Source organism: Herpailurus yagouaroundi, unplaced genomic scaffold (genome assembly GCF_014898765.1).
Source record: "Herpailurus yagouaroundi ecotype Mexico unplaced genomic scaffold, PumYag 163, whole genome shotgun sequence".
Classification (NCBI taxonomy): Eukaryota; Metazoa; Chordata; class Mammalia; order Carnivora; family Felidae; genus Herpailurus; species Herpailurus yagouaroundi.
The window spans coordinates 23,611,181-23,622,429 of NW_024412404.1; the positions used below are offsets into that span (position 1 = coordinate 23,611,181).

The window sequence follows — 11,249 nt, forward strand, 5'->3', positions numbered from 1 at the left end:
TGTCAACCACTATACTAAGCACTTTGTATGCTTGTTATCATTTATTATTTACAATAATTCAATGAAGTGTAAAATCCATTATTATCCTCATTGTATAAATTATGAAATTCATCTCAGAATAGTAAGATAATTTACCCAATATCTCACCGGTAGTAAGTGATGGAGGCAGAAACTCAGACCTAGATCAGTCTGACTCCAAAAGCTAAATGACTCAGTATTGTGTTGTACTAGGTCCTCCGTATAGCTGTATATAAATTCTTTCTAGACTTTTTTTTTTAATTTTTAATGTTTGTTTATTTTTGAGAGAGAGAGAGAGTGTGAGTGGGGGAAGGGCAGAGAGCAAGGGAGACACAGAATCTGTAACAGTCTCTAGGCTCTGAGCTGTCACACAAAGCCTGACATGGGGCTCAAACTCCCGAGCCATGAGATCATGACCTGAGCCAAAGTCAGCCGCCCAACCTACTGAGCCACCCAGGCGCCCCTATTCTTTCTATACTTTAAAGTGCCTTGTATCTCCTAGCTGTATTTTACCTTCAGGAAGGCACTTAAGGAACTTGACTTCTGTGTCATATCAGATATGCCTTATGGATTTAACACACTTAGATATAACTGACATTACCAAAATATTTATTTGAAGCCTAGAAACCTCTTATTCTATGGCAACTAGTTTATTGTGCTGCTATAAAAACTTGCCTTTTTTCCCCCAAAACCCATTAACAAAAGATCCATAGCTTGAATTCATCATTCTCACACCTTTTAATAATCATAGGTGATATTTCTTTGAGCACTTTTGATGTGGTAGGCGGTCCTGTGCTAGGTGTTTTTATGTGTATAATCATGTTTAATTATTAGGATTAGAAATGGAAGATAATGTAATGCTTGTTAAGACAGTTTTCCGTACTTCATTCAGAAATATACAAGTAAAAAATACTTGTGGCTTAGCTGGTAGGTCATTATGGGACGTGCTGAGTTCCTATTAACTTGTAATTCTTCCTGCTGCCCTTCTAAACATTAGCCATTATGTTCATTTAGGGAAAACATTTTTTTTTTCTGTTCTATGATTTCTTTTTCATCAGTGTTTTTTTTTTTTAAACTTGTGTTTATTTGGTTATTAGTGCTGTATCATTGACCTAATAGGGAACTATTTTGATTATTTATTACCAAAGAAGCAATTCTGGAATATATCACTTCCTAATATTTATTTATTAATTTATCTAGAAAATATATATTTAATCCATACTATGTGCCAAGTACTAGGGATACCAACTGCAACAACAACAAATAAAGCATGGTTACTTGCCTGTAAGGAGCTCATATCTCTGGTTATCTTTGTAAGCAGCCCAAATTAAACATTTAAGATGATCATTGAAGATACTGTCAATCCCTTGTAGTTATCTAGTAGTGCCTCTGGCACTCTTGACCTTGATACCTGTAACCGTTGCTTCTGAGAATTCTCAGGATGGTATGCCAAGTTAGATGTATCTAACTAAAGTAAGACTTGAAGTTGCTGAGTCTAGTTAGAAGCACCTAGCTCTTTAAGTCTGGGGATGGTTCCACATTTTGAAGCTTCAGTAACCAACCATTCTGTAAGTTGCAAGGATGAAGTACTAAAAGCTCTACTTATTTGTGACTACAGGGAGTTTCGTGAAGGCTGCCCTCTGAGTTTTGGGTTGCTGAAGCTACGAAATGAATGGGCTGGTGGGCAACTTCCCAGAGGCATTTTATTTATTTATTTGTTTTTATTTTTTGTATACAGATTAGCAGTACCTCATCATGTATCACCAAAGCCAGAAACCTGGAACTCATCTTAATTTTTTTCCAAACAGCTGCTTACCTGGCCACCTTTAAAATCTCTTTAAATCTTTTCCAGTTTTGCTTTCAGTATATTAATTTTAGACCCTTATAGTTTATCACCTGGGCTATTAGCAGTAGCATACTACCTGGCTGTTCTGCTTACAGTCAGTCCTTCTGTATGTTCCCCACTAATTCCACCAAAGTGACATTGTAAAATAAACATTGTATCTTACTATTCCTCTGTTTAAAATTTATCAGTGTTTCCCATCATCTGTTGCATAAAGTCGGAACCACAGCCTGACATGAGTTTCTTCATGAGCTGGCCCTTGCCTGTGGCTTTCCCACCAGCACTGCGTTTTCCAAATTCAGTCTAACAATTTTAAGTTACTAGAACATACCATGTTCTTTTTTTGCTTCTGTGCTTAGCATGTACTGGCGCTCCACCCTGAATGTTCTTCCCTTCTTGTCTACTTGGCAAACTCTTACTCTTTGTAAAATTCATTTGAGATGTTTGTGATTCTTGGATTCTATGACCCCTATAATCAGGCATATTTTTTTCTTTTGTTCTCCTATGTTGTTATGCTTGAGGCATGGTCTCATCATTTGTTTATTTATTTTTTAATGTTCATTTATTCTTGAGGGAGAGAGAGAGTGTGAGTGAGGGAGGGGCAGAGAGAGAGGGAGACACAGAAACCGAAGCAGGCTCCAGGCTCCAAGCTATCAGCACAGAGCCCGACACGGGGCCCAAACCCACAAGCCTTGGGATAATGACCTGCGCTGAAGTTGGATGCTTAACCAACTGAGCCACCCAGGCGCCCCATCATTTGTTTACCTATCTCCCTCACCAGGTCTCTCAACAATAGGAACAGCATTGTATTCAGCTCCGTATTTTTCTATACCTAGTACAATGTATGATATATCACAGACATTAAAAAAAAGAATGGTCTTTGATGTTCCTATTTATTTAGTCCTATTATCCATTAGAATATGGGATTTTTTTTAATATTTAGAATTCATTCTAAAGATGTCTGAGGGCATAGAAGCAGTAATGAATGTGGGCAGGATGAATTGTTAACATCTTGCCTTTATGTTATACCCCTGAGTGTTTAGAATTTGGGGGAAGTTGTGCTGCCGGCAATAAGTGTCAGAATACATCTCTGCTCTGTTTGCTTGAGGTTAAGAGGCAGCTTGTTTAACTCAGCAGTAGGTAATTAGTGACAGTTTAGTGGGTAACCAGTTCTACACAATCTTCCACATTTAGGAGCAAGTCATTTCCTTGGTCCTCGCTGTAGTCACATCTTCGAGAGAGACTTTTTTATTATGGTAGTAGAATTGATTTCCAAACTAGTTTTCAAATAAATAATAAAACAAGACATTTATTTGGGGATAGGGAAACTAGATCACACCACTAAAATGAACTTTGAATAAAAATACAAATCTGTTTATAAAGCATTTGGAAACCACTAGTTTATTCACTGTAAATTAAGTGATAGGTACCTTTTATGTAATTGTTCAATCTAATTCCTCTCAGAAGACTCAAAATTTTATTATTCTTAAAAGCCTGATTATTTCTAATTCTTTAATATTTTGTATGGAGCTTTATTGCATTTAATATAAGCAGCACATCTTCCTGCTCTACTTCCATTTAGTTCTCTGATAAGCAGTAGTCAGTTGGGTAATAAAAGTACAGTAGTCCCTTCTCATCCATGGTTTTGCTTCCTGTATGTTCAGTTACCTGCTGTTGGCTGCCATCTGGAAGCAGATGATTGTCCTTTTTGATGTATTGTTAGAGGATAGTAGTCTAATGCTATGTCACAATCCCAATATCATTCATCTCACTTCATTTCATTATGTAGGCATTTTATCTCACATCACAAGAAGAAGGGTGAACACAGTTCAATAAGGTATTTTGAGAGAGAGACCACATCTACATAACTTTTACCAAAGTAATTGTTATAATTGTTCTCTTTTATTATTGTTGTTAGTCTCTTATTGTGTCTGACTTACAAATTAAACTTTATCATAGGTATGTACGTCTAGGGAAAATCATAGAAAATATAGGGTTCGTTACTATCTGCGGTTTCAGGCGTCCACTGGGGGTCTTGGAATATATTCCTGTGGATAAGGGAACCTACTATAATCAGAATAGAGCAAATGAGTAATTATCTACAGTTTACAGGGCCCCTTTTCAGGAGGTTTGGTTATCTTAAATACAAGTTTATGTTTAGGAAATCATACTTTTTTATGCTTTGAGCTGATCTCATATGTTATATCTTTTTTTCTTACTAGCAAAAGGCATATTTAAAGTCATTTTAAAATTTTTTAATTTAAATTTAAGTTTTCAAAGGTCTTAAGTTGCTTTAAGATTTTTAACTCAAGATGAAAATATCTTTTGATATTTTTGAAGGTCAAAAGAAGTGAAAAGGGAAGGCACATCCCATTTCCATCAACCATTTGATGCTGCACCTTTCTTTGGTTGCTTTTTTCCCCTTTCGGTAGATTTTTGTTTGCTTAATGTGGTCCTCTATATTTTTACTAATCTTTTTAAAATGTATGATCACTTTGGCATGGTCATTTTTTTCTAGGGAATCCCAAAGAGAGTCTGTTGAATTGATTGTAATTACCTGGTGATTTTAGTACTTTCCTTCTAGAAGGACAGTTGTCATCTCTGTGGTCATTTATTGTGAAAATGCCCAGTGACCTTAAAGTCTAGGGCATTTAGCTTGAAGCAGAAACTGAGATGACTTATTTGTTTTAAACATTCTAAAATAAGAGATTAATGTAACATGTTCTCTATGAATTTTGGGTAGTCGTCTTGGTTTTACTACTTTTTTAAGTAGAAAGTTGGCCATATATCATCCTGGCCAACCGTCCCTCTACTTGTCATTGAACTTTGTTCTCAGTCATCTGTAACCCTGCCATGATCTACCTGACTGCTGGCCTTGGCAGCCACCATCCAGTACTGGTCAGGGATGTGAAGAAAGTGACCAAACACAAATGATGCAGTATAAATAGATTTCCCTGCTCTGTCAGAGAAATTAGACATACTATATAGATTTATTCGTGGATTAGTGCAGTTAAAAAAAAAAGTTATTTTATTTGTAAAAACTGATCCTTTAAATATGTTTCATAGCCCTTTGGCAAACTTTTTTTCATTTTCAGCCTACATCATTTAATAGAAAGTTATATGTGTATCGTGTTTATACATTGATGATAACCTCCCCTGTAATAGGACATGACCAGTAGGCTCTTCCCAAAAGTAATAAAAGTTACATGTTTCCTCTGATTTGTATAGACTATAATCACAAAGTGCTATAGAAATCATTCTGTCAAGCTATCTTACATATAAAGTTTTAAATACTAATGAATCAAGGCAGGAATCTTTTTTCTGTAATAAATACATACTTTAAGATTTTTCTTTACCCCTGTTTGACTTCAAATCTTGTTTAGTGTTGACTGCCTGTATCATTTTTTGTTTGCATTATCACTCTTGTATGTGTCTCATGAATTCACTTGAATATTGCAATTTATTTTTCAATTTAAAAAACCCACATACTTCTCATATTAAAACATAAGTATCAACACAGTCTAATTGGAACTTCTGTTAATTCTGGGTGGCATTTGTAAATTGAATTGTTGCTTAGTGTTGTTTTTACTTTTAATAGCCTCAAGTACTACAGCCTTCCAGCAGCCTTCCCAGACCCACAGACCACGCCCAGGGAAAACTAATAAAGCCGCAACATATCGAGGCCCACAGTGAATGCACAAGCCAGGGCATACATCAGGTTGTTGCACATCTGGATGAAAGCTTTACACATGGCTTACAACAAGAAAACAACTATAGTTTGGAAGATCGGCCTTTTTCGTCAAGCCCACAGTTCACTGAGGATGTGGCTAAGATTACACCTTCTGAAGCAGACTTGAACATGACCATGAATGCTCAAGAGCCTTATCATTCGACCAATAATCAAATTACTGACATGCAATTTGTACCCACTTCTCTTCAGACACTTCCCCAGTCAAGTACAGTAGACCAGGCTACAAGAGTTGGAAGAAATCAGTCTTCACTGGAGGGCTACACATCCCAGCCCAAGTCCTTACCGCTTTTTAAGCCGTCCATCTCAAATTCTTTGGTACCTCCTCCAGTTTCTGAATCATCTTCAAGTAGAACTCCCACTTGTAAAAAGTCACCAATAATCACACCATGCAATTCATCAAAACTGCAGCCAACATCAAGTCAAACAAATCTTGCAAGTAATTCAAATCCAAAAGCATCTAAGCTCCGCCCCCCTTCCGGCTCTTTTAGACAAAAACAAATAAGCAACTCCCAACCAGAGCCTCAAAACTTCCAGGCCAAGACAAGCATCCCAAGGCCACTAACAAGAAGAAAAGAAATCATGCAGAATCTGAATGGCAGTTTGAATTCTGGGGATTGTTTGGCCTCTAACCGATATTCCCGTCTTCCTAAACCAAAGATACATTAAGTGCATAGCCATCACCTGCCAATTTGTTTTTAAAAACAATCTGTTCTGTAATAGCTTTACATGTAATTTGCTACTATGATGGAGGTTCCATTGAAAGCTTGCAAATCTTAAAAAATTAAAACGTGGAAGTTTCTAATAGTTTGGCTCTTCCATTTTATGTCCTGGTTGAAGTACACAGCATTTGAGCATATTTGTCTCAGGTAAACACAAAAGTTTGCTTACCCATTTCAGAGGCCTACAGAAGGCTCTAATCATGTTATCTATCCCTCTGCACATCAGAAAGTTCATAATATTCCACTTAGCAGGCAAGAAATGTGCTTTGTTCATTTAGTCCTTCCAAGGTCTGTATTAATTGTGGTTCTCGGAGCCTCACCCTTTTTCATTTGTCCCTCTTGTGAATATGGTTACTGTTTTAACTAATGATACAGTGATAACTGAAGATGGTAGTCTGTAAGTAAAATTCTGGCCAGTGATTTGTATATTCAAAAGGTCTATGCAAAAGCTTTGTGATGAATAAAAGAGATCAGGCTTTTAATGGAAAGTCTATGTAAGTTTTATTTTTCCTTGCTAGGATCAGCCAGCTAGTCTCATTATTTATTTATTTACCAAATTCCCCTGGTTAAAAACGTTTCATATGCTGTAAAAATCAACTATATTTTGCATTAGCATCTTGTTTTACATATACACACATATACACATACACACCATTTGTGTTTGTTTTTGCTACTCGTAAATTTTGGAAAGCTTGGGTTACATCTTGAAGCCTATACCTAAAGACATTCATTTTGTAACATGTGTTGGTGCTAGAGAGTTTTGCTGGTAATTCAGTTTTGAATCCTATAGGGTTATGGATCCATGATAGCTGATTTAAGGTTCCACAGTCTATATTTTAAATTAAGTCTTTATTATAATAATTATATTTATTGACTTTCTGCTATTATCTGAAGACTGGAATAATGGACTTGAAATGTTTGCACAAACCTTTGATGAGATATAAATACACCACAGATAGGGATTGAAACTATTTTCTATAACAAAACAGTTAAAATATTTTGAGAATAATTATAAACTTAAGTAAGACTATCTTGAGAAAGCTGGAATTCTTAATAGTTTTGTTGTTGTTGTTGTTGTTGTTGTTGTTGTTGTTGTTGTTTTTCCTGAGCTTTCCAGGTTTCCCTTTTATGTTGGCATGTTTGAGTGGCAGTTTCTTGAAAAGTAGATTTGGGATGAAAAATGGAATTGGAGAGGGGACACTGTGTTTTACTAAAAGGTGTTAAAAGCTTTTTTAATGTTCTAGGAAGGTAGCTGTGGAACCACCAAGGTTCCTAACCTAATCATGCTGCGGGCCACTCGTCAGATGGCTCAGTAAATTTGCCCTCTGTTCTCCCAAATCATGTCATCTTTAGGCTGTTCACCTATTGCTGCTTTAATTAGAATTAATGTCTTTCAGACAGATAGACTTTTACAAAGTCAATTTTTGTTGTGATCAGCTGACCAAAAATGTATCTCAAGGCATTATGATCAAAAAGTCACTCAAAGTTCTGGGGACTTTGTTAAAAAAACATACACTGGTGAAATTGCCCTTTTTACGAAAAACAACAGCAAGTGCTTTAGTGGAAATTTCACACGAGCTGTTAACTGTCATTTACCTATCAGAGGACCATTCAAGTGAATTTGCTGTTCACTGGATACAAAAACCATTCTTGAACTTGGTAACAGGTGAGCAGCCTTTGACAGCACTTCTGTCAGAGAAGCACTAAAGTTCAGGAAGGTTTTCACATAGTCCAGATATTGTTAGTGTAAAGTACTTAGAGGTATCAGCAAAGCTCTTTGTTCACAGAGACAAGAAGCAATGGCTGACAGCTGTAAGTAGGTACATGTGGTGTTTTATCTTGAAGGAGAAAAGAAAACTGATCTCGTATATTGCAAATAGGATGTTATTACACTATATTTTTCTAAAGTAAAACACTGAGGAATTGGTTTTGGTTTATTTAGAAGTTGGTGTAGACTCTTGTGAAACATTTACAAGTAGGCCTTTATCTTTAAGGGGAAAGTTTAAAACTTTCACTTTATTTTTAACCCCCTAGTCTGAGGGAAATATCTTTGTTACATAAAAGTGTTGACTCCTGCAATTTGTTAATTCCAGTCTTTTTCCTGCTCTATTTTTTCTCTCTGATGAATATACATAAAAATTAATCCATCCGTTTATCAGTCTCTCTGAACTTGTGTTGAGCCTCAGTCTTGGCTCATCAATATCATTATGAAGCATAATAGATTTAAGAGGAAAAACATCTAGGATGCTTGTACAAAACAAGTTTTGCCTGCAGTTTTCTTTTAAAAACTGCATGAATATTTCTTTAAAAACTGCTCCTTATTGGTAAATGTTAAGTCAGAAATGAGGTGAGGATGTAACTCACCTGAATAATCAGGGATCATTCTCAGATTTGGCTTGATCTCTGTTTAGTGCTTCTCTAAGTCAGCTCTGTGCCAAATCCTCCTCCGTGGGAACTCAGATTACTTTTTCTCTGAGTTCTTACGATTTTGGTGAAGATAGCTGCAGTATATGAGTTGTAAATCCTAAAGGAAAAGTTTTATGGGGGTTGGTTAAGTTTCACATTTGTGAAAGAGGAAATAGAGCATGTAGAATTAGACATTTGGCTGTTGATGGGATGCATATCAAATTCTTTAGAGAAAGCTTAGCCTAAGGAGTTAATCAGTACAGGTGCAGATGATTTTAAGGCATTAAACAAAGGATTATATAGTTATATCATTTAGAATGTTTCTAATAACTGAGACCCTCTAGCATTTTTCTTTTGGAGTCTCATTTTAATTTGTGCAATATTTTCAGGCATATGGACTACTGTTCATTGTATTTATATAGATGTTAGGGAACTTACTAAGTATTTTAACAAGTAAAAAATCTGAATAATGAGAGAAAGTATCAGATTTGCACTTTAAATGAGCTTAATTGCTTGGAGTTGTGCCTGAAATATCGAAATGCCTCCTATTGGGCGTGGCTTTCTTTGTTGAAATGAATTTCTCTATAATTGTTGCTGTTTGAAGTACAGCCTTTCACAGAATTATATCCTCAGCATGTCACTTTACTCATTAAAGCACTAAGTTCTTTGAATGTTTCATGGTACCCTTAAGTATTTTACTCAGTACATCAAAGAGAACACCCAACCCATAGCTGTCACCTCTGTGTCTTCCTGTAACACAGATGGTTGTTACAGACACAGAAGTGCACCTTTCAGTTCTGAGCAGAGTTGTCATGATGGTTTCCTGGTCTCTGGGGCACTGAAGATGTAATTTGGAGTCACCAACTAGGTCTACAATGAAATTCAGTAAGACTGCAGCATAGTTCAGTTTACTTTTCATCTTACACAATAGTTTTCGTGTTTATAAATTAGTTCGGGTGGTTATGTTTGCATGCTAATGCACACATTTGAAAATTAATTATAGCTGTAATACAAATACCTGATGTTTTTCCTTGAGGATGATGGCATTGCTATTTTTCTTAATTCTGATGCTTGAATTATTATATTTTCTAATATTCCTTCCACACCTCCCTTCAATTTTTCTGCTGCAGCAGTTTGAAAGGATACGTTTGGATGAATGATTCTAATGGTGGGCGCCAATCTACAACTATGCTATTAATTAAAGATACGTCATATATTTTAACTGTCTTGGGGAAAAGCTATCCACTTTCTCCTTGTTAGAGCATCACCGTAACAAGATAATACTGACCCTAAGAATTTAAAGTCTAAGTCATTGCTAACTAAAAACAAAAACATCACAGTCTTGAATATCTGCAGTATTGTTTTTCCCATTGATTTTAAAAACAAAGTTCAGAGTAAATACTGTATATTAGAATTTGCTTGTAAAATGAATTATAAAAACTGGATGTAAAGTCTCTTTCCTGAAAATGTTGGCATAGTAAATAAAAATAAAGTTCATAATTATAAAATCTTTCTTGTCCTTCTCAACACTGCCTTTCATAGTGTACTTTGTCTCAGATATCTTTTTTTCCACAGAGATCCAAAATGCTGTTCTTTTGGTTGGTTTTTTTTTTTTTTTTTTCAAACTCTCATTTCACAATACTCCCCTCTACACTCACATCACACTCCGAGCCCTGGTTGAGTAGGAGTTGAACAATAAATAGTTGAGTGTTACCACAGACTCTGTAAATGATCGGATATATCAGTTTCCATTTTAATCAGATGTCTGATTTATCTTAGGAAAATATTGCAATAATGGATAATTTTTACTTAAAAAATACTAGCACCCTGAGTGAGAATGCTGCCTACAAGAGGAAGACATTGTAATTTTAATTATTTTTTTAACACCTATACAAAATAGGTTGAAGCAACAAAGCATTTCATGAAATTGTACATAGTTTTTAGGACAAAAAGGAACAGGGCATTTATAATTTATTTTCCAATTTAACAGTCTGTGATAGTCATTATATAATAGGATATAAAAAGTCGACAGTGATTATTAATCCAAAATGGTTATATAAATGCTGGAAAAAGAATGAAGGGAATTTCATTACTACTAAATTTGATAATGGCATTTACCACCTCTTAAGACATCTGTATCAGTTTTAAGGCCTCGTTAATAGCAAGTTATTTTCTTAGACTTCAAATTTTTCTTTAGTCTGTAATCAAGTGTAGTCATTTCATTTGTCTCTCGTGTTCATTCTGTATTTTCTATTCTGAAAATCTTTTTTGTTTCCCACAGAAGAGACAAGTATAGGTTGATACAGACTTCTGTTAATGGGGCTTAAGTAATTTTTGTGGATGTCTAATGGATGTGACTCACTGTGCTAGCTGCTGGGTGTACTGAGATGAAAAACACATGACATGGCCCCTGCCTCATGGAGTTTAAGGAGCCGCGGGTGGTTTCAACATCATGCCATCCTGTTAAGAATGCCCTTTTCATCATCATGTTTAGAACATAACAGTAAAACTC

The 11,249-nt window shown here is 35.6% G+C and overlaps 1 protein-coding gene across 9 annotated transcripts in view; it reads left to right on the plus strand.

Annotated features, from left to right (window-relative positions):
* CCSER2 (coiled-coil serine rich protein 2) overlaps positions 1-10,245 on the plus strand; it is a 200,576-nt gene extending 190,331 nt beyond the window's left edge. For 4 of the 9 annotated variants that reach the window (XM_040485604.1, XM_040485612.1, XM_040485611.1 and 1 more), the window contains one exon: positions 5,460-10,245. In XM_040485604.1, the coding sequence (XP_040341538.1) occupies positions 5,460-6,278 (819 nt within the window). In that variant the 3' untranslated portion in view covers positions 6,279-10,245. The remainder of the gene's footprint in view (positions 1-5,459) is intronic. The other 5 variants (XM_040485605.1, XM_040485607.1, XM_040485606.1 and 2 more) reach the window with 3 other exon arrangements.
* Positions 10,246-11,249: the final 1,004 nt, after the last annotated feature.